This window comes from Archocentrus centrarchus, chromosome 22 (assembly GCF_007364275.1).
Source record: "Archocentrus centrarchus isolate MPI-CPG fArcCen1 chromosome 22, fArcCen1, whole genome shotgun sequence".
Taxonomy (NCBI): Eukaryota; Metazoa; Chordata; class Actinopteri; order Cichliformes; family Cichlidae; genus Archocentrus; species Archocentrus centrarchus.
The window spans coordinates 6340169-6363575 of NC_044367.1; the positions used below are offsets into that span (position 1 = coordinate 6340169).

Consider the following 23407-nt stretch of genomic DNA (forward strand, 5'->3'; position numbering starts at 1 on the left):
TTTTGTCTTAAATTTTACCTAAATGTCACAAAATGATGTTTATCTCAAACTAGTCCCACAGCTCAAAACATGCATGTTAGATTAGTTGTTGATTCCAAATTGGCTGTAAGTGTGGCTGTGAGAGTGCATGGTTGTCTGTCTCTCTTAGGCCTGTGATAGACTGGTGGTCTGTCCAGGGGATCACTTGCACATTTGTAGGTTACTTAGCACTAATTAGCAGGTATCTGTGTGACACACCCATAGCACACTGCAGCAAGAGTACCAACTGGGACTAGAAAGAGAGATCATATTTCTCCCATATTATTCTCTTCACTGGCTCCCTGATAAATTCTGAATTGAATTCTCACATACAAAATCTCGAAAAAGCAGGCATCATCATATCTTAAAGACCTCATACTGTCCCAACAGAACACTGTGGTTCCTAGAGTATTTAACAGTAAAATGGGAGGCAGAGCCTTCAGCTGTCAGGCACCTCTTCTTCCTCTTCTGTGAACCAGGTCCCAGTTTGGATTCAGCAGACAGACACACTCTTTACTTTTAGGTGACCCTAAATTATCCCTTAGTTATGCTGCAATAGTCTTAGGCTGCTCAGGGGCCTCCCATGATGCACTTAGCATTTGCTCTTCACTCATCTTTTTTTACTCTCACTACATACCACCATTAGTCCATTAGTTTGCCTTTTGTCCTGTCTCTCTCCTCTCCTTACTCTCGCTCCCAGTCAATCAACAATTGCCCCTCCCTGAGCCTGGTTCTGCTGGAGGTTTCTTCCTGTTAAAAGGGAGTTTTTCCTTCCACTGCTCACAGGGGGTTTATGCTTGTTGTAGTTTCTCTCTAATATTGTGGGATCTTTTCCTTACAATATAAAGTGCCTTGAGGTGACTGTTGTTGTGAACTGCTGTTATATAAATCAAATAGAACTGAATTGTATTTTGGAGTTAGTATGCTGGCGGTTAAACTACCCAGCTTAACAGGCAGCTGCTGATCCCAGTATTCATGGGTCCAAATAGTCTGTAACAGTCGGCCACTCGCCCCATACTCCAGAAGCATCCACCACAGGATGCCGCAAGGGACATGGTCACACCCATACATTCATGGATATGTGCTAGTTGATAATTTACGCCACTTTCTGACTTGAAAAAAAAAGACGGTCATGGTGGCTATCTCCATCTTTTATGTACAGTCTGGTACTGTGGTGCTGGTAATAAATGGTTAAACAGTGAAACTAGATTCATTTCAGTGTTCCTGTATTAGTGAAGGTGCCATTTTAATTTTTTGGGTGGTGGAGTCACAGTTGGCTACATTTTGGGTGGGTCTGAGGATGTTTCAAGCAATTACTCAGTGTGGTGTTATACTAGAAAGACATTTTGACACCTTAATTAAAGTTGCTCCTTTAAGGCCTGGCATTTTTTTTTTTTTTAGAGTATATCTGAAAAAGGGCTCCTTCATACCTTAAATCTGAGTTTTCATGCATCTGTTACCTCTGTGAGGAAGGTACGGATGCTGAGTCCCTCCTGCAGAAGCTTCAGTTTTTTCTCAGCCTCCACCATAAGCTTCTCATTCAGACTCTTTAACTCCTCCAGACGCTCCCGGATATCATGAGATGCAAAGTGACGACCCCTGACCTGAGAGGGTCAAGAATACATAAGGTTCCCAGAGCGTTTCCAAAAAATTCCAGCTATAACGATGCCAGAATCTGGCACTTGAAAACAAAGAGTTCCTTACCAGACTACGTCCTGTCTCCTGAACTGCCTGGACCAATGGCGTGCGTCCAGAGAGCTCCTGCATCATGGCCTGAAAAAACATTTGCAAATTATTTCTTTCAATAAATGCAACACAAAACCTGGAAAAATTAGAACTATGTAGATGTTTGTTACTAATTTGTGACATTTTATAGACCAGAGCCCTAAACAATTAGAGACTTCCTTGACAATGAAAATACCTGCAATTTGGAGGTTTAAATAAAGTACAGGAGGTTATAAATGTGCTATTATTATTATTTCTGTCTGTAATAACATGAGTAAAAAACCTGAACATTAACTCATTCCTCACTTCTTGAGACATCAGAATCTAATGCAGCGTTTTTAAAATCTGATGTCCTCGTCCTGAAGTCTGCAGCACTCTCGATGAGCTCTGCCAGTGGTTACCTGGTGCTTCTGGAGCAGCTGCTGGCTACTGCTGAGGTTGCTGCCCAAGTCTTTAGCAGTGATGGAGGGCAGTCTGTCGTTCAACCAGGCCATTTCCTCCTCCACATCTCTGTAGAACTGGAACAGGATTTGCCAAGCTTCCAAGTTCTCCCTACGACTCTGCAAGGGCTCTGCCAGACTGTTGTATCTGTCAGTGAAGAGACCAACAACTTTTTCTCAGTTACTGATACAGTATTTTTCTTTGTATAATAGCTTTTTTTCAGCAATCTCATAACAGCATCAGTCTCTTCAAAGAGTATAAAGAGACATGAAAAAATTGGCTACATTACATATACAACCAGATTTCTCACACTTCATAGCACACAAGATCTACTGTTCACAGACCTGTTGATGGTGTGCGCCACTCTGGTTTGAATCTCCTCAGCCAGGAAGTTACCCTGAGAGTGGAAACTCTTTGCTGTCTCCACCAGACCCTGATATACAAAATGTATTCACTGATATATACTTTTTATATGCAGTGGATTCACAAAGCTTCACACAAAGATTCACAAAACTTTTTATCCTTTTTTATTGGTAAAGTTAACAATATTAGAGCAAACATGAATCCCTCTGTATCTTCTTCTGCCTTACTTCCCACTCGGCCTTCAATCCTGGAGAACTTTTCACCAATATCATTAAAAGATCTCCTAAGTGTGGTTGATAGCATGAAACCCTCCTCTAGCTCCATTGATGTTTTACCGACATTTTTATTTAAGAAAATTTTTTGCACCATTGGGCCATGTGTGTTAACAATAATTAACAGGTCACTGGTTACTGGCTCTGTCCCCCGATATTTTAAACAAGCTGTTATTCATCCCCTATTGAAAAAACCTGATGCTGATCCTTCACTTCCTCAAAGTTTTAGACCAATTTCAAAGCTTTCTTTTGTATCAAAAGTCTTAGAAAAAGTTGTGGTCAAACAGCTAAATGTTATGTTAGCTAAATATAACATACTCGATAAGTTTCAGTCTGGATTTCGTAACCTGCACTCCACTGAAACTGCTCTCCTAAGAGTCTCTAACGATATTCTAATGAAAAGGGATGCAGGTGAATACTCTGTTCTTGTACTCCTGGACTTATCGGCAGCATTTGACACAGTAGATCACAACATTTTAATTGACAGGTTAAGGACATGGGTGGGCATCTCTGGATCAGCCTTAGATTGGTTCCGCTCTTACCTCTCAGACAGAAGCTTCTCAGTGGCTGCTGATAGTTTTACATCCTCATCTGCTGCTCTGTCCTGTGGTGTGCCCCAAGGCTCTGTGTTGGGTCCTATCTTGTTCACTTTGTATTTACTACCTCTCAGAGACATTTTGGGCGCATTTAAAGAGGTCTCATATCATTGTTACGCTGATGATATTCAGCTGTATATCTCCTTTTCTCCACAGAATGTTAAAAAACTATCTATTCTTCAGAACTGTGTTGAGGCTGTAAGGAACTGGATGGCTGCTAACTACCTTTCACTTAATACCGGGAAAACTGAAGTTCTTGTCTGTGCACCCGATAGCTTTGTTCCCACTGTGATAAACAATCTTGGTTTTTTATCATCAATGGTTCAGTCAAATGTTCGAAACCTAGGAGTTACATTTGACCAAGCTCTTAGCTTTGAGAAACATGTTAATAGCCTTGTGCGATCCTGCTTTTTTCATTTGCGAAATATTGCCCGCCTCAGTCGAATGGTGTCCAAGCCGGAATTGGAAATTATTGTTCATGCTTTTGTCTCCTCTCGGTTGGACTACTGTAATTCTTTATACATTGGTCTCAGCAAATCGTCTTTGAATCGCCTCCAGTTGGTCCAAAATGCTGCTGCCAGGCTACTTAAAGGATCCTCTAAGTGGTCTCATGTGACACCTATCTTGTCATCTCTGCACTGGCTTCCCATAAAGTTCAGATCCCAGTTTAAGATCTTGGTGATGACTTTCAGAGCTCTGCATGGTCAAATGCCTGAATACATTAGTGAGCTCTTACACCCATACATAACGCACAGACTGCTGAGGTCTTCTGACCAAAATCTGTTGGTGGTTCCTCGCTCTAGGCTAAAAACTAAGGGAGACTGTGCTTTCGAGGTTGCAGCTCCTAAATTGTGGAATGCACTACCATCACACCTGAGATCTGTGGACTCTATTGAATCATTTAAAGAACAGCTCAAGACTCATTTGTACAGGCTTGCTTTTAACTAGTGGTTTGTGTGTGTTTTATTGTGTATTATTGTTTTCTTTTAGATGCTGTAAAGCACTTTGTGATTTTATCTAGAAAAGTGCTATATAAATAAAATTTTACTTTTACTTTACTTTACAAAGCATGCAGACATTTGGCCCACTTTTGGGAATCTACAACAGTCTTTTTTCTTCAGTCTACACTAAAATATCCATGATTTTTTTTTTGACAAATACATTTGTTATTTGTTACACACAAATACATTTAAATCAAATGAATCCAAATCTCTTATGGGTAAATTTTTGATTGTAAAATAAAAATTATCCAGTTCTGAAACAACAAAACACAATGTGCACCCTAGCTCTAAAAGCTGAGCACCTGGATTCGGTCTCGGTGTCCATCCACCTCCTCTTCCAGCCCCTGCAGTGCCTTTAGCAGTCTGTTCACAGAGGGTAGGTCACTGCCACAGTCCTCATTGGCCAGCTCCCTCTCAACCGACTCCACACACTGCTCCATGTCATCCAGTGAGCGCTGAAACTGCAATGCCTAAACACACGACAGCACAGGGTACTCTGAGCACTTCATATACATCGCTCCTATTCTGGGACAATGGGCAAAGCCCCAATTTTAAATGTTTTGTATGGAGATTTAGTTTAGGATTAAGGTTAAGTAGGTTTAAGTTGACATTAGGTTAGAGGTTTAAGGGTAATGTTAAACATGATTGTGTCAGTACCTGGTAGGCTTCCTGCAGTCTGGTTTTCTTCTCCTTGCAGTTGTGGATCAGGGCGTCCCAGCTGTCAGTCAGCTCTCTGAGTCGAGGTTGAACCTTTGCTTCAGCTGACAGAGACTCAGAGAGCAGCTTCTCTCCTTCCTGTAAAGCACCCACGTGACCCAAGTTTAATGTCCTAATAATGTAAACAAACAACTGTATCTAAAATGTTAGCAAAGGTCTAAAAATGAAAAGAACATTCTGATATACAATAATCTTGATAGTTGATAGTATAAAACTATCAACTGTCCTGTCCAAGACCAAACATCTTTCATCTGGAGCTGTGATCATGTAGTCTGAACTCTTTCAGAGTCAAATACACAAATGCTTAAAAAAAAACCCACCTTAGTGAGGGTGTCCACTCTGTAACGGCTGGCGAGGATCTCTGCCTCAAAACTCTGATGTTTCAACAGCTTGGCCTGAAGGTTTGTTGGTTCTCTCCAGTTTTCATCCAATGCTATGGCGTTACGCTCATTCAGCCACACACATACCTGGAAAACACACATTTGCTACAGACCCCTGAGGCGCAATACAGATTAGACTTCAGCACAGTCCAGTAAAGTACCTGGTAGCTGCTGGATAAGAACTGCTGCAGCCGCAGCGACTGATCCAAAGCTTTACAACGAGATCTGCTCTGCTGCCGCAACTGACTCCGCCTGCACGCACACAGCGGGTGATCAGATAGACAAAGCATTACTTCCAGCCAGTGGCTTTGATTGGAAAGTGTGTTGTTGAGAGGTCTGATGATTACCTGGTGGCCAGCGCCTTGCTCTTTGCTCTGATGTTGTCGGTGTCATAGTGCTTTTGTTGGATCATCTCCTGGGCCAGTTTCTCCACCTGGTCCAGCTGGTCTCCCTGAGCCTCCATGGCTTCCTCAAACTGAACCTGCTTCCTCTGCAGAGTCTCAACCTCCGTCACTGAGCTCTGGAAAACAGAACAGGTTGTCTTTTCAGAAAGCAGAAGTATTTTCCCATTTATGTAAAATTCTAAATCAAATCATCTTTACCCCGAGGTCCTGATTGGCCAGAAAGGCTTCACTGTTGCTGAGCCAGCTCTCACACTGCTCTACAGAGGCCAAGAAGACCTGCAGGATGGAAAGGAGTGCATGTCTCAGGGTTGTCTTATGTTTTACTAAGAAAAGGCAGAAAATCCATGTGTCTATTATATAATAGTATGTTCACAATAATGCTGAGAGGACCAAGCTAACTTACAATACATGTAGTATATTTATTTTAATTAAATCAGATATTTATTCTGCAAACATACCTTTTTCTCCCAACCAAATATGAATGAGAATATATTAATTAACCATTATTAACACAACAAATTAATAATAAAGCATTTTGGGAGCCACTGCTGTAATATATTCAGCTTAGCCCATGTTCATCACCTGCAGAATACGGGCCTGCTCCAGGGTTTTATTACGGTTCAACCAGGCTCGGTCCAGTCCAGCTTTCGCTTCCTCCAGCTGGTTCAGAGCCTTTTGGATCTCTGACTTTGAGCTGTGACCAGACCGGATGAGGCCCAGACCAAAGTCCCTGACAGAGTCGATGCGTTCAGTGCGAGCATCAATCTCCGTCTGGAAACAGCAAAGCCAGTTTAAAATTTGCTGTTACTTTATTAAGGTAGTAAAGTGTAAGTAATCCACTGTGCTCACCCTGCAGTCCTGATGCTCTACAATGAGCCTGTCGGCCTCTGTTCTGGTCTTGGGAAGTCCCTTTTCTGCCATCTCACTGCTCTGTTTGAGACTCCACTCCAGCAGGAGGCGCTGGTTAGCCTTGAAAAGCTGCAACTGATGAGCCTCCTGCAGCTTGTCCTTTCTGAACAAACAGCATTTCCTGTGAGTTCTTCTGCTCACCATCATTTTTTTTTTAATCACTTTTTCAAAATCACATGAATTTGCCAGACTGGTTCATTTTAGACACTACATGTCGAGCCCTCATCAACCTCAGGGCAACACATATGCAGAGAAAGCCATACAGAAGGCAAAGAAAATCCTCAACCAGTAAGATCAATGAATGGCCCAAATGAGCTACAGGTCAACTTCCTGCTTAACCACAGGCTTTAGTCCTGCCAAGCTGTTAAGAGGACCACCCTTCCCACCCTGGAAAGAAACCTCACCCCAAAATAGCCTGATGCGACTGCTGTGAGAAACAAGGACAGGAAGGGAAAAAAGCAAAACAGGCTCACCACGGAGCGAGACCCTTTCCTGCCCTGTAACTTGGTGATGCTGTACTAACCAAGTTGGACCATGATAAGTCATGCCAGCAGTTGTCTTGGGAAAGAGCATCATTCCAAGGTCTTTCATCTTCATGCTGGAACAAGGATCACAGCTATGTCAGAAAACATCATCACCTCCAACCTGGGCCGGCACCCCAGCCCAGGCTGGAGGTGACTGATGAGAGTACAGGGACTGGGATTCCCTCTGACAAAACAACCATATTGCTCCTGTCAGTCAGAGTGTGTCTACTTCCACCTCTATTCTTGGAAAGACTGTGACCAGATCTGTGCAGGTGCGCAAACCAGTAAAAATTATTAGTCTGTTGACCCCTCTGTCAGAAATCTTCCGAGGAGCACCTGGTTGTGGCTGGTTTATGGTGGAATGATTTTTTTCCCCACTTCTGGATTATGACCCCAACAGTGCTCACTGGAACATTCAGAAGTTTGTAACCAGTGCCATCAGTATGTTTTGCAACAATAAGTTTCCTTTTATCCATCATTTTTATCCCATGATGCTTCTTGTGTGACAGCTTGGCAATGAGAAACCTTTTTATTGGACATCACTTGGGACTGAACCAGCTGAAATTAATTTGCACTGATAGGGTGCAGGATCCCCTTCTAGATTTCACCTGGTTTCTTGGCTTTTTTGGCTGTTCTGTACCTCCTTTTCTTCATGTGTTCAATACTTACTCCATGTCATTCCACTTTATTACATATAACTTAATTTATGGACTTATTTGTTTTGGTTTCTTTGTATATGTTGGTGACTTGGGTTGTTACCAACATTTGGTGAAAATTTTATGTCCATAGACCCATTAGAAATGTATTTACAGAGAAGAATGTTGACATGTTCAGTACTTATTTTCCCAACTGTATGGCCTTTGGGGAGAAGGAAGAGAAATAATACAAAAGCAAACTGGAAAAGAAAAGTGATCATTTAAAAATTGCTGTTAAATATAGTACTGTAATACTGCTATTACACTACCTTGATAGAGTGAATAAGTAACCAGTGTCTCATTTAGATTAAGCTACAGTTCATGTGCTGCTAAAATAGCTATTTTCTACTTCTTGTTTGATTTGTTCCTACCAGAAAACAAATAAACACACAAAAACAGGGAAGATATCATCTGTGGTTGTTAAATAAGATTGTGCATTTACTGGGTGCCTTACAGTAGACGGGGGAGAGCATCTGTAAGAGTTGCTGTTGTTGTTGTCTATTGCTCGCAGCCATTAAACGCTGTCAAAATTCAGGGAAGTCTCCATTGTCAAACTGTCACAGTTAATTCAAAGTGGCAGGTCTGGCTGTAGAGAAACTTTAAAATATATCCATCCATCCATTTTCTTCTGCTTATCTGGGCCCGGATCACGCAGGTAGCAGCCTAAGCAAAGAAGCCCAGACCTCCCTCTCCCCAGCCACCTCCACCAGCTCATCCGGGAAGACCCCAACAAGTTCCCAGGCCAGCCGAGAGACATAATCTCTCCAGCGTGTCCTGGATCTGCCACGGGGCCTCCTCCCAGTAGGACATGCCCGGAACACCTCACCCAAGAGGCGCTCAGGAGGCATCCTGAATAGATGCCCAAACCACCTCAACTGACTCCTTTCAATGTGGAGGAGCAGCAGCAGCTCTACTTTGACCCCTCCCTAATGGCTGCACTCCTCACCCTATCTCTAAGCGAGAGGTCAGGCACCCTTCAGAGGAAGATCATTTCTGCCGCTTATATTCGCAATCTCATTCTTTCGGTCACTACCCAAAGCTCATGACCATAGGTGAGGGTGGGGACATGGATCGACCAGTAAATCGACAGCTTTGCTTTTACACTCTGCTCCTTCTTCACCACGACAGACAGGTACAGCATCCGCATCACTGCAGACGCAGCCCTGATCCGTCTGTCGATCTCCTGCTCCCTTCTGCCGTCACTCATTAACAAGACCTCGAGATACATAAACTCCTCCACCTGGGGCAGCAACTCGTTCCTGAGCCAGAGTGGGAACTCCACCCTTTTCCGGCTGAGGACCATGGCCTCAGACTTAGACCCCATTTACACGACGTTTCCAGTGGAAACTGTGTCGTTTTGCTGTTGTCGTTTCCGAAAAGTGATGGCGACATGGAGATGTTTCAGAAACGATCTCCGATTACACAGAAACGCAAAATGCTGAAAATGCTGCAGTTCCTATTGCCAGGCCACCAGTTGGCGGTGTGGATATAGGGGCCGCAACCATAGTGCGCATGTGCGAGTGCCCCCACTTCCAAAAAGCATTGTTTTCATCCGTTTACACAGAGACAAAGGCATTTCAGAAACACTCCACTCTGGAGCATATCTAAAGAATAAAATTCACTGTTGCCTCTGCTAATAAAAAAATTAAGTTACCGGTGTTTGAGTTCCTTGTCCATAGTTTTCAGAGTCTTCTGGATCTCCTTCTGTTTGTTCTTCAGCTTGTCGCTCATCACTGACTGAACTCTCAGATGACCCAACACCTCTTTTTCTAGAGACTGATGAGATGGGAGTGAAACAAATAGTGCAGATGAATAGTTATTTTACCTAACTGAGCAGAGTGACTTTGAAGCATCTGTACAGCAGCCATAATAAAATCTAAATTCTCTAAATACTAAGTAAAGGTGCCTCAGTGGTTCCTTTAGCAGAGAGAAAGGAAATATGAAAGGAAATAAATAATACCATCCCATTCACAAAAATAAACAGTCAACATAACTGACAAGGGATGAATCATTTAAATTACTACTACCTTCTCCAGCTTTTAAACTTTTGAAAATTTGTTAAACCAAAGACAAACTATGAACATGGCCCTGCTTTAACAAAATCACTTCATAGGAATTGTTTTCCTTTTGTGAAGCACTTTGCATTTATAAAGTGTCCTACATACTGTATAAAGATACATTCCAGTGATGAAAGTGGAGTGAGGGTTGCAGTGTATTTCATTTTGCATTAGTTATGATCTTATTCTGAGTGTTGCTATGTGGCCAGTGTTTAAGATTACCAGTAAATGTACCTTTTGTATCTACTGGCAGGAAAAGAAGCGTCATCAATGAATATTTCACTGTAACTTTTGCTGTGTCAATTAAAATTGGCTGAGAATTTTTCCACTTTGAGCAGGAGAATCTGAAAACACTCTTTCTAATGTTTTTTTAATCACAGTCCACCTCAAACACACGAGAGAGGTGGAGCTGGACTTGACAGCCCTGCGTGCCTCACCTTTGCCCTCTCTTGGATGACCCCAGCCTCTCTCTCTATTTCCTCATGGCGTCTGATCAGGTTTTCTACACTGTCCACATCGCAGCCACAATCCTGATCATGCAGCAGCAGCATCTAAAGAGAGACGGGAGGAACGTCTTCAAAATACAAACCCAATTCCAAAAAAAGGTGGGACACTGTGTAAAATGTAAATTAAAACAAAATACAATGATTTGAACATTTTTTCACAATATAACAGAAAAGATGTTGAGGTTTTGATGAGGAGAGCAGTTGCTGGACTTTTGGGAGAGAACTGCTGTCCCTTTTGTTCTTGTGTGATATGATTCTAGCTGCTCAACAACCTTATTTTTGTTTCATGATGTCCCAAATGTTTTTAATTGGTGAGAGGTCTGGACTGCCAGACAGGCCAGTTCAGCCAGACTTTTTGACTGCAATAGAAAAAATTTTCTATGTTCTATTGTAAATAAAATATTGGTCTGTGAGATCTGCAAATTTTTAATTTACATTATACATTGTATTAGAAGTGCAGCATCAAGATTAAAAAAAAAAAAAAGGTTGCTGACCTTTTCATTAGCTCTGTCTCTGACCTCCTCCAGCTCTCTGATGAGGCTGTGGACCACCAGCGCGTCTTCCAGCTGCTTCTTGTAATTATTCAGATCAACGTGGAACTTGCTCCACCTGGAGGAGATGAGACATTTAAGAGAAAAACTTTAGAAAAAATAGCCACACAAGTGAGATAGACACATAAGTAGGCAGCATGGTTTGCACTGTTGTCTCGCAGCAAGAAAGTTCAAATCCTCCGGCCAGCTGGAACCTTTTCCCATAACTGAATGGGTTCCCTCTGGGCACGGCTATCTCTCTGTGACTATGACAGACTTTTTATGTCTCCAGGTTGTACCCTGCCTCTTACCCTATGACAGCTGGGATGGGCTCCAGCTCCGCTGTGACCCTGAGCTAGATGAGTAGAAAACAATAGATGGATGAAAGTGAGATCTCTTCAGATGTGTTACCTTTCATTGAGCTGCTGCCTCCTCTGTCTCACAGTCAGCAGCTCCTCAGCACTCTGTCTTTTCTCCAGTTTGGCTGCCAGCTTGTTGATGGCGGTGATATGAGCATCATCCACTGTCATTTCCTACAGATTACAGATTTGGCTGTCACTTTCTAGACACTTTAAAGCAGTGTGCCTTGTGGTCAAATACTTTGAGCGATTCCTTCCATAATAATCAGTAATCTCAGTAATGTTAATATCTTTGTGTCCAAATAGAGGAGAACACTAGAGAGCAAAGCAAATCACAGCATCTAACAGCAGTGTTCTTCACCATAGAATAGATAGTTAAAAAGCAACCACTGAAAAAAATCAAGCCGACACAGATGTTAATAAAACTGCACTTCCTCTAATGGCCACTGGAGGCTGGTTCCAAAGGTTAGTCAATCCTCCCGTCTCCCACGCTGAAATACCCAAATTCACAGCAGAAATTAACATGTTTATCGCCTATTACAAAAAAACTCTATAGCTAACTTCCCCCTAAACAACAGCTGTATAGGAAGTGATTTTTTTAAAATATAACTTTCCCATTTAAATTGTATTAAAGGCTAAACTTATAAGTTCATAGCATCATTCAGTGATCCATCTATTTACAACAATGATGAACAAGATGTCTCAGGAACAGCAGTTATTAAAAGTCAAATTAATACTATACTCACTTTCCACATTCAGTCAATCTATAGCCATTAGCCTTCATACAGACAGGAAACAGTTTGTTCTTTTCAAAGTGTTTCACTGAGATTCCATCACCAAATAAAATAAGTCCAGAAGACTTACACAGAGACGTTTCCATCAGTCCAGATTAATTCAAGAGGTTTAACAAAAGCTTTGCAATAACTTTTATGGAATAACATCCATTATTATTCATGGACTAAGTTAGGTGACTAACTATTAGGAATATCTCATTTCTTTGCCGTAAGAAACTCTTGGGTTTGCAGTTTTCTCTGGGTCATTATCCGTTTGCACTGTGAAGTGCTGTCCAATCAGTTTTGCAGCATTTGGCTGAATCTAAGCAGAGAGTATATCCTTGTACATTTCAGAATTCTTCCTGCTATTTTTTCACATATCACATCATCAAAAAAACACTAGTGACCCAGATCCAATGGCAGCCATATATGACCATGCCATAACATTGCCTCCATTGTGTTTGACAGATAATTTTGCATGCTTCAGAGCTCTTTCGATTCCTTCTCCATACTTTTCTTGTCCCATCATTCGTGTACAACCTAAACTTGGTTTCAACTGTCCAAAGAATTTTTTTCAGGCCTGTGCAGGTATTTTTAGTCTAATCTGGCCTTCTTGTTCTTGAGTGTAACCAGTGGTTTGCACCTTGCTGTAAACCCTCTGTTTTAACATTCATTAAGGTATCTCTTGACTGTAGACTGTGACAGTGATACACCTACCTTCTCACGAGTGTTTTTGACTTGGCTTTTTGTGATCATCTACTTTAGTCATCTTCTGTGGTCTTCTAGGCCTTTTAGCTGGGCTGACCAGTGTGTTCTTTCTTTTAAAGAATGTATCAGATTGTTGATTTGGCCACTCCTAAAGCTTCTGTTGTCTCTCTGATAGGTTTATTCGTGTTTTTCAGCCTAATGATGGCTTCCCTCACTTACATCAACATCTTTTTGGACCACTGTGTTCCAGAGTAAAAGCCAATAAATATGAGTTGGACTCTTGGAATCCTCTCCAGATCTTTTATCTGCTTATTTTGCCATAAAATAACTCACCTATTCAATTCAATTCAATTTTATTTATATAGCACCAAATCACAACAAACAGTCGCCGAGAACAGATGAGAGGTGAAACGTTCAGTAGCCATTTTTCAAGCTCTTAAGATTACCATTATGGCCTGGATAATGGAGAACCTACACAGACAGCCTGAAGAATATTTTTCTGCATGCCTTTCAAGAAGGCAAACAAGACTGTGCATGAATGGGAGGACTGCCTTCCCCCCTCTGTCTCATCTATTTGCACTTCAACTTAACTGTTTGCTTTTGCTTCACAGGTAAACTAGCTCCTCACCCTGTGCATTGCTGCAAGGCTTGTTCACACATTGCAAATGTTTAGCTTGCTAAATGGCCACAATTCTCTAGCACTGTTTAGCATAGCTACTGTAACTGAAGCTAGTTTAGCTATGCTAACAATCTCACCATTTTAAATTCAAAATGGTCCAGAAAAGGGAATACTTTCAGTGTGTCAAAGATGGAAACTCAAAGTTCTTGCCCATGCCTCAATCACACAGTACCAGTCCAATGTGTTCACAGCATCAGAGCCCAGCATCAGAGCCCAGTGCACACATACATTGACCCTAGAAAGACACGTGGCCTTCCTGTCCAAGATTCTGGGAAACTCCACCACAGCCAGAGAGCCTCCGTTGCCTCAAGCCCTCAGCAGAGATGGAGCTTGAAGGAAGGGGGAGTGCCACAGCCTGAGGTGGCCAGACAGATGGCATCCTTCCTGTCTGTGTTATAGAGGCCCTGTCCAACTGTTTCAACTGTTTCAACTGTTGTCATTGAAAGGTCTTCTCTCTGCTTTATTTCTGCATTAAAGGTGTCAGGCCTTCAGAAACTCCAGGCTAAGCTGGACTCACTGTGCTGACTGACTGTGCAACTATCACTGCAGCCCAGCACGAAAGGTTGCAGCTAAGCTTGGCACAGCATAATTTTACTCACCATATCTTCACTCCCCCTGAACTCGCTGAGCTTCTTCAGCAGCTGGACTCCATGTTCATAATCCTTTCCAACATCTCCAACATTAATCATAACCTCCTGAAACACACACAGGTCACAGAGAACAAACATAAATTGGCTAGTGTCCCATTTTACTACAATGGACATCCATTCATTCATTTGTGTTCTACCTTTTGTCTGATCCAGGCCTCCACCTCCTCCACCTTCTGCAGGTACTCCAGGAAGGCTCTGTTGTCTTCCAAAGCTTTGCCACGGATGGCCACAGCCTTCTTCAGCTCCTCCCAGTGGAGCTTGAGTGTCGCTGCACTCTTCTTTACCTCTTTGGATCTCGGGTGAAGAGACATGAGGTCTCCCCCAGCCTGGAAGCAAAGATCAAAGCAGTCTACATGTGGAGATTTGACATGATTCAGGCATGAAGCTGAGGACACAATCTGAACAGTCACTGCATCATGTGTAGAAGTGGGAATGTATCATCTCTTTGTGTCCATCAAATAATCAATCACATCAAATAATCCTAAATCTAAAATTAAACTTGATTTTTACCAACTTCATCACACGTCTAAATCACATCACTGCTATATGTTTTTTCCAGGTCTTTACACTTGAGCCAAATTTCCTATTACCTATATGCCAGTAATAAATGTGTATGTCTTGCAGCAGTGTGCACACAGAGCTCTGCAACATGTAGATTCCTTTTTCTTTACTTTTCTCAAGTATTCTGAAGTTTTTATTACATAAAAAAGATTTTAGGTTTATATGGTGGGCTTTTTTGAATTTGCCCTGTTGCTGGCCTCTTGAGCTCTTCTTACCAGGAGTACAGAGCTGATGATCTCATGGTGGGCCAGGATTTCAGCCTCAAAAACCTGATGTTTCTGCAGGAGTTTCATCTTGGTCTGCAGGTTGCTGAGGTCAGCTTTACTGTCCTCCGCCATCTTCTGCATCCGCTCAGACACCCACGCCTCAGCCTGATAGACAGAAACAAGAACAGACAGACAACTAAACAGTGCGTTAAACAGAGAATTCAACTGGAACTGAAAAATAAATCAGACCCATCTGAGCTTTTCTATTGTCAGTTATTAACACCTTATTCAATAACGCAGAACCTTCAAACACATTTGGGGATTCTGTCGCTTTTCTGAGGAGGTGCAGTTATCAAACATTGCCCACATTTCTGAGTGGTCAGTTGGTTACCTCTGCGACATCTCGGTTGAAAATACATAGACGTCTGGAAAGTTCCAGCTCTTCCCCACGTTTGGCGGACAGCTCTTTAATTCTATCCCGTCTCTGGAGAAGAGCTTTGAGTCTGGTTTGGACCCGTCCGCTCTTCTTTCTGCTCAGCTGTTTCATCAGACATTCAGCCAGCTCCTTCAGAGATGACAGCTGGAGCACACAGAGGGGAGTGAAGAGTTAAATGAGCCGGGGCTCAACAAAGGTAAGAATTTGCGATTACTAAATGATGAAAGAAAAATAAGATGAAAATCTGGATCCTCTGCAATGGCCTTTGAAAGATCCTGGGGAGGTAATCCCTGTACATTATATTTGAAAATGTAGCATTATCTTTCACTCTACCTCAGCATGTCGCAAAATGATTGTGTTTTTCCAATTTATTTTAAAGGAGCTGTGCATTTTGGTATGAAAAAAAGGAAAGGAATAACGCATAGAAGGAGTACAGACCTTGTCCTCCTGTGAGCTGAGCAGCTTCTCAAAAGCTTCATGGCGTTTGATCAAACCTTCCGTCTCATCCACAGTATTTCCCAGAGTGCTGTTCTTCAACAGAATCTATGGACACATGGCAGACGTTTTTACCAATAACTGTGTCACTATTGTGCAGCATTTTCCTTTCTTGAACAAACACACCAGGTGTACCTCCTGTGAATTGGACATCTTCTCCATGCTGTTGACATCTCTGTAGAAGATCTGCTCCAGGTGAACAGTTTCTAACCAGCTTTGTTTGTTCTTCCAGTGCTCCTCCAGTTTGTCTCTCTCTGCCTGCAGGGCCTCCATCTTCTCTAACACCTAAGAGAACAATCAACAAACACAAAGTTTAATATCTCTGACACTAGACGGCATCGGCTTCTACCTTAAAACAGAAAGTTGATGCAGCGTTTTTGGCTGTCCAGGTGTCCCAAACCTTACTGCTCCTCCTTACCTCCTTCTTGTTCCTTCTGTCTTGTGTCTGCAGCTCCTCTCCCATGTCCAGAGCTTGCTGGTAGGTCTCTTGTCTTGCCTCCATTTCAGCCCACAACTGCTGATGTTGAGCCAGCTGAAGGTCAGCGGTAGCCACATCACTGATGCTTTCCTCAGCTGCCATCGTGCTGATCAGCTGGCTGCACCACAGGAAGTAGTCCTGAACCTGAAGAAGGAGAGTGGACGAGATGAGTGAAGTGAGCTCAGACCATTGGCAACATTTAATTGTTGAATCCAGGGTTTGCAAAACTATTATAAAAAGATACAAAGCAGGCATAATATGACCATAAAAAAGGCATACAAACCACCACAACAAGACCCATCACCGCTGGGGAGATCTTCCAGTGATTAATGAAAATATTAAATAAATGTAGATGTTAGGATAACATTACAGCCCTATTTCATAACAGAAAACCCTTCAGCAGATAGCTTATTACCATCTACAAAACTATTTTGCCCTAATTTTAAGGCCTTGCCCCAAACTTTAATTTAAATACTTTTAGTCACCCCTGGGTGGGTAAAGATATAATTTATAATCCAGCAAAAATATGTTTTCAATATTAACAAAACTCACTAAATCAAAGCAATTTAAAGCATGCTGTAAGAGGTTAATATTCTGTGATTATCTCTAACATTTCTACAAATACTTTTTGGTAACCTTATCCTAGAACAGACACAAAAAATTAAACAAATTAGAGAAAGTACACTCTTGTAGTGTATAGTACATAATCTATTTTTATTCATATAATCTATAATCTATGCATACTTACAAGATATTCACATCATATTATTCTCATGTGTATAAAGGAATTCTCCCATACTACATAATCTGTTGATATCAATGCATATGTATAACATCACTATAAACATAAAGCAAATGTGGAAAATATAACGCAACCATGTTGTTTACATTTAAGCAGTACTGCTGAGCAGTAGGTATGGCTTTAATATTGCTCAAAGATAAGTCATATTCTGTACTATTTATGGCCATGAGTCATCCCTGATCAACATGTCAGACAATGCTCAGCCAATAAGAAGCTAGCATCACAGGCTAATCAATAAGGCTGCAGCCTAGAACTGATGTTACTATAAACAGACTGGCTCTTTATTTAGAAATTTAGAAATCCCCACTCACCATTTCAGTCAATAATGATCAAGTAGGTAGAGCTGATCACACAATATGACATAATCACATGATTAGGGCTTAGCCAATCAGGCATGAGAAAGAGGCTGCATATCATTAGTGTATATTATCATAGCATTAGCAGCCTGAAATCGTCCATGTTGTTTACTCTCCACTTCAGATAAATACAGCCATACTAAACATCCAGGAATATGAATATGAATATGAATATCATGTTGCACATCTTTGAAGAGTACAGAACACATGCCAAGTTTCAAGGCTCAACTCCTTGTGGTTTTGGAGTCTATAGACAGGAAAGGTAAAACTTCACAAATAGCCACTCGGACGATTGGTCAGATTGTATGATGACAATATCCTCCCACTTAACTTTGCGCAGGAGGATAAAAACTGCGAAACATCCACTAAAGGACTAAAATGTAAGACTTGGACAGGACAGTCACTTTTAGGAAAGTCTGTCTTTTAGGAAACTCAACAAAGTGCTATTTAAGACTTTCAGACCTGCTGATATCTATCTGTCCTCACCGTGTTGAGGAATAGGTATCGCTGGCAGGCCAGATTGAGCTCCACTTCTCTCTGCTCAGCAAGAAGTCGGAGCTCCTCCCACCGCTCCACCACTTCCTGCTCCACTTCCTGTAGGCGTTGCTTCAGGTGAGGCGTGCACAGGTCCTGGACAGAGTCGACTGTGTCCAGCTGCTCTTGCAACTGTAGAAGTGAAAGAGATACATTAAGATTTTCTCAGACAGCATCTTCCACTCTGTCCCACTGAGCGCATCATCAGTGACAGCTGTAATTTTGGAGTGTTGGACAGATTTTCCTTCTGCTTCATTTCTGTTGTAAACACGTCAGATATGCTATAAACTTGTTACCCTTTGTTGTGAATTTATGTATCCTTGGGCAGCAGAGCACGTTAGAGGAACCTTCAGAAACTTCTTTAGGTTAGACTGTGTAGTAGAAACACTTTTAATGCCAACTGACTCTGAAAGACTCACTATAAATGGAGTGAAAATGCTCTCTGGCCTAGGAACGTCCCATAGAAGACAGTGTTTCTGTGGTGTTCTTTCCATTTAAACTGAATATCATGTTAAATGATCTTCTTTTAGCTATGTCCTACGTCAACAGTTTCAGTATGTCATTACCTGCTGCTCTGTGGTGGCGAGCTCATGGAGCAGGGCCTCATGTTTCCTCAGCTGTGACATCACTCCTTGCAGATCCTTCGCCACATCGTCAGGGATGCTTTTATGCCGTTCCTAAAGAGAGAGATGGGAACAGAGGTTTTAAGGGTTTCATAGGGACCATAATCAATTAAAAATATTAACCAAGAAAGCAGCATTCATGAGATCAGATGACCTCCAAGTCAACAGATTTCAACCCAACTGAATACCAATGGGAGTCAGACAGCAGTTTCTGGATGAATACATGGCTACCTGGATGAGAGTGAGCGCATCACTCAGGTCTTGGTAAAAGCGGTGACATTCTTCGGCTCTCTGCAGCTGATCCTGACGCTCCCTAGATGCGCCTTTCAAATCTTCCCAGCATGCACTTGCAGAAGCATAAATATCAAAATTAACACAAAGAGGGAAGAACTGCTTCTGTAAAAGTAAAACCAACAAGTTCACGGGATGCCTCACGGAGAAGCTGACTGACTCACTGCCATATCTGTGTGATTACCTGAGCTGTTGCAGTGTTTCTTTGATCGCAGAGCTCTGTGGGTGTTTTTTGCGGATCAGCAGAGCAGCCAGGTCACTACAGCTCTGTAGTCTCTCCTCTCCGACCTCCAGCTGCTTCAGGAAACCTTCAAACTTCCCACGCAGCAACTGCAAATGTTGCCCACAGACACACAACTCTACAGCTATCTTTACCCTCCTAAACAAATCATTTAAGCCCACTACACTCAATATTAACAATAATTATGTAATGACATGTAACCTGAACATGCTGATAGTCATTGCCCAGGTCCTGAGACTCTGCAGTTTGTCTCTGCTGGTTCATCCAGTCCTCCAGCTCTGAAGACTCTCGTCTGAATTCATGGAGTTGAAGGACCTCCTTCAACTTCTGACCCCTAACAGGAGACACATGGATGGTCAGAGCCACAGGTACACAGACAGGATATTAAAGCCAACAACAAAGACCACTAAGCAGGAGTCTGATCATTTGCCACTCATAACATTCTGTTTTAAAATTATGTAAATCACCTAGATCAGCACTGATCTATCTATATTGATTTCTATCAATTTTTCTGATCACAATTTTTCATTTTCCCTCTCTGTCACATATTTTTTTTCTTTCTGCAATATTTGTAACAAGAAGCACTCCAAGTGCAAACCTCAACCAAGGCAGCTCCCTCTCTGGGCAGTATTTACTTTAAAGGGAATAGCGTTATAGTTTGTTATACTGCCCCTACAACAAAACTACCACTCCGATTCATACGAAATTTGCACAAAAAATGGCCAGTGACCCCAGATCACCTGATTCAATTTTTTGCCATAATTGGGTCACGGTCAGAGGTCAAAGGTCAGAGGTCAAGGTCTCTGAAAATCTTGTGAACACTAGAGAATGATTTCACCTAGGATGTTCAAATTCACACTATAGATGCATCTACTAAAAATCTTGGAAGAGTTCAAATTTTGGTCAACTTGATGTGAAGGTCAAAGGTCAAAGAAAAATTATGGGCATGGACAATAGGACCAATATGTTATCTCAGTGATTCAGTGTTTGGAGAGTGACACGTTTGTGTTCTAATCAGCTGAAACGTGCCGGGGGCGGGGTTTGTTGTGCCTGGCACCACTTGCTTTGGGGGTTTGTGGTGCAGTAAAAATCAGCCAAGAGTCACATGATAGATGTTTACTTTGATTACACAAACATCATGTGTGCAATACAAACAGCGGCAGCACTAAACACTTTTAAATGACTCTATATAGCATTATTATCCCTTTAACCTTCAGAACAAGCTGTTGACCTTGAAGAAAAGGTCAGAGGTCAAATGTGACATTTTAAATCTTTATACAGTAGTTTACATATGTTGAGAGTACACTCCACACTTGTAACAATCATAGTTTCTAAGTTATGAGACTTTTTTAGCAATTTTTGACCAATAAATCATTAAGCTGATCTTAAAGACTGTGGTGAATGTGAGGCAAATTTTAACAGATCATACAAGGTTTCATCAGATTTGATTCAAAACTTTCTGAGCTACTGTGATTATGGACAGAATGACACATGCACACAAATGCTACCAAAAACATAACCTCCTTGTCAGAGGTAATTAGAAACTGGCTTATATAAATATTACACTTTGTCCCATAATAAACAAAGAGATGCAAAATCACAACAAATAGACAAAAGGAGAAAATATCACGAGAGAGTCAAAAAACACAGAGAGACAAAAGCAAAGAAACAGACATGAGCCAAACAAAGTCAGTTGTAAGAAGTTATGTACTGACATTATTCCTGCTACCATGTCTCTGTGAGGAAAGGCTGAAAAAAAAAAGATCAAGCAATCCAACATTATGAGTGTGCATTCACCTAAGTGCAGCCTGGTGCTGCAGCTCCTGGTTCAGGCTGCTTATTCTACTGTAGGGTCTGCTGAGTTCCTCCAGACTCCAGTTCTGAACAGCCTGCTCAACGTGGTCTCCCAACGCCTCTACCTCACCTTCCAGCACCTCCAGTTGTCCTTCCAACACCTGCAGGACCACAAGGATACTGTTTACTGATTCCTGGAAAAACAATCTCCACACTGTCTTTTGATTCCTTCCTCGGGAACATATGGGAATGATATGAGGTACGCTACTGATTAAGTTAAGTGTACACCAATCAGAGCATGTGTTGTACCTGGTGTTTAGTAATGAGGCTTTGTGTGGCCAGCTGATCTTTGCCATAGTCATCGATGTTCACCAGACTGAGCATCTCAGTGAGTCTGGACTCCAGCTCTGAGCAGTCCAGCAGCAGCTAGAGATGAGTCACAGTGGCTTATTATTTATTTATTTTTGTATAAAATCCTGCCACATTAAATTCTAACTGATCAGTTAGACAGATGCAGAATTAAGTGCCTTGCTTAAGGGCATTTTGATGATGGAGGGGCAGAGTCAGGCCTTTACCTCCTTTCAACATAAAATGTCCATCTCACCTGTTCTCTGGTAATGGCCTCGCTGAGGTGAGCGGCTCTCTTTTTGCAGGCGTCCTCAAGCTCATCCCACTCTGTGCTGAGGTGGCTGCACCTGCAAAACAGCAGAAAGCCAGAACACACCTGGTCACAACTGAGAGCCCAGGATCCTACATTTAGTCAAAGTCTTAGCTTCTCTCATGGATTTAGTCATTTTAATGTCATTAGCTAAATGCATTCCTTCAGATCAGTGTGCTGCTCTTTGTGTTGAAAAGAAGCCCATCTTTACACAGATACTGAGCTTCAAACACAGGTGTGATCACCAAGCCATCTGGAGAGGGTCATCCATGAAACTTGAGTTGCATGCTCATTGTTCTGATATTATAAAAATTAATTGTTATTTGTTGGTGGATTAAGTTAAAATTTTTCCACAGTCACTTTTGTTGTTGTTTAACTTTGTTTGATCAGCTTTTGGCTCTCCATAATTATGAATTATTCTTAACACACCATCCTGAGATTATGGCATCCATTTTCCTTCTCTAAGTAAATGCTTCTTTTCTTAATGTTTTCTAATTTGAAGGCTTTTTATGAGCAAGTTCAGCGTTGGGTAGATTCACTACAGTGCACGAATTCACAAAAATCATACTTCTATTTGTAGGAGTGTTATTTTTGAATTAAAGACTGATTAAACTTTAAAATTTTATCCTGAAAGAAAAAAAAAAAAAAAAAACAGCACCTCTGCAGCACCTCCTCTCCTTCTAATTTGCTGGATTTGGCCAGGCAGCGCCCTTTCTCCAGGACATGGTTCAGGTGTTTTCTGTGGGCTTTCACTTCGGCCTGCAGCTCCTGGGCAAACACACACATACGCACAGTCACGCATGAGCAAAGAGACAGTTTGGATCCTTAAATGTTGAGTAAAACTCAGGGAAAAAAGACCTTTAAATGTCCCAAATCACCCTTCAGTTCATTTCTATTTCCACTGTGCTCTGAGCTTCTTTAATTAAAAAACGGGTAGAAAGAGGAGTTTTTATGGCTAAAGAACTGCAGCCCAGCTTGTACCTTGTGTTTCTGCATGAGGCTGGTGGCTCCAGCCAGAGACTTGTCATATCCTGTAGATCCAGAGGCAGGAAGATGCTCAGAGATCCAGTTGAGCTCTAGATCCACATCATGATAAAATCCAAAGAGCACCACAGATGCTTCCAGCTGTGCACGACGCTGGTCCAGAGGTTTCTGCAGGGATTTGAACCTGCAGCACCAAATTTCATTTCGGTTATCGATTTTTAACAACACACAGAACAAAACACCCAAGAGAAGATGCACAATGCCACAAATAACCCAGATGAGACACTGTCATGGTTTTAGGATCCTGTTATACTTTTAATTTTTTGCTGAGCTTCAGTCTGTCTTTCACATTTTGTCATTGTGTTAATTTCCTCATCCTTGTTGTCATCCTTTTTTTTTCATTTTTGTAGTTATTTTGTCTTTTGTTGTTTTACTTCATACTTTTGCCTTTTTTCCCATCTTAAAGATTGCTATCATCACCCCAATTAGTTTCCACTGTGTCATATAGTTCCATGTGTATTTATAGTCATCCTTCATGGAACACAAAAAATACTTTTAATTGTTAACGTTAATGGTTTTCTTAGTTGGCATACCCCTGATCTGGATCAGGCTCCACAAGCTCCTCTTCTTCTTTCTTCCTC

General features: G+C 41.7%; 1 protein-coding gene across 1 annotated transcript in view; it reads right to left on the bottom strand.

Moving 5' to 3' along the window:
- Nucleotides 1-23407, bottom strand: part of sptbn5 (spectrin, beta, non-erythrocytic 5) — a 72553-nt gene that overhangs the window by 24064 nt on the left and 25082 nt on the right. Inside the window, exons 33-65 of the mRNA XM_030759095.1 lie at nucleotides 22764-22950; nucleotides 22441-22550; nucleotides 21729-21819; nucleotides 21434-21550; nucleotides 21128-21285; nucleotides 19532-19664; nucleotides 19274-19419; nucleotides 19030-19144; nucleotides 18742-18852; nucleotides 18128-18307; nucleotides 16424-16627; nucleotides 16141-16290; nucleotides 15949-16053; nucleotides 15466-15654; nucleotides 15084-15239; nucleotides 14445-14633; nucleotides 14257-14352; nucleotides 11550-11671; nucleotides 11103-11217; nucleotides 10540-10653; nucleotides 9700-9821; nucleotides 6767-6929; nucleotides 6500-6688; nucleotides 6116-6193; nucleotides 5861-6033; nucleotides 5675-5765; nucleotides 5454-5600; nucleotides 5074-5211; nucleotides 4719-4886; nucleotides 2529-2617; nucleotides 2145-2331; nucleotides 1723-1791; nucleotides 1479-1622 (exon numbers count right to left, since the gene is read on the bottom strand). Coding sequence (XP_030614955.1) covers nucleotides 1479-1622; nucleotides 1723-1791; nucleotides 2145-2331; nucleotides 2529-2617; nucleotides 4719-4886; nucleotides 5074-5211; nucleotides 5454-5600; nucleotides 5675-5765; nucleotides 5861-6033; nucleotides 6116-6193; nucleotides 6500-6688; nucleotides 6767-6929; nucleotides 9700-9821; nucleotides 10540-10653; nucleotides 11103-11217; nucleotides 11550-11671; nucleotides 14257-14352; nucleotides 14445-14633; nucleotides 15084-15239; nucleotides 15466-15654; nucleotides 15949-16053; nucleotides 16141-16290; nucleotides 16424-16627; nucleotides 18128-18307; nucleotides 18742-18852; nucleotides 19030-19144; nucleotides 19274-19419; nucleotides 19532-19664; nucleotides 21128-21285; nucleotides 21434-21550; nucleotides 21729-21819; nucleotides 22441-22550; nucleotides 22764-22950 — 4546 coding nt within the window. The remainder of the gene's footprint in view (nucleotides 1-1478; nucleotides 1623-1722; nucleotides 1792-2144; nucleotides 2332-2528; nucleotides 2618-4718; nucleotides 4887-5073; nucleotides 5212-5453; nucleotides 5601-5674; nucleotides 5766-5860; nucleotides 6034-6115; nucleotides 6194-6499; nucleotides 6689-6766; nucleotides 6930-9699; nucleotides 9822-10539; nucleotides 10654-11102; nucleotides 11218-11549; nucleotides 11672-14256; nucleotides 14353-14444; nucleotides 14634-15083; nucleotides 15240-15465; nucleotides 15655-15948; nucleotides 16054-16140; nucleotides 16291-16423; nucleotides 16628-18127; nucleotides 18308-18741; nucleotides 18853-19029; nucleotides 19145-19273; nucleotides 19420-19531; nucleotides 19665-21127; nucleotides 21286-21433; nucleotides 21551-21728; nucleotides 21820-22440; nucleotides 22551-22763; nucleotides 22951-23407) is intronic.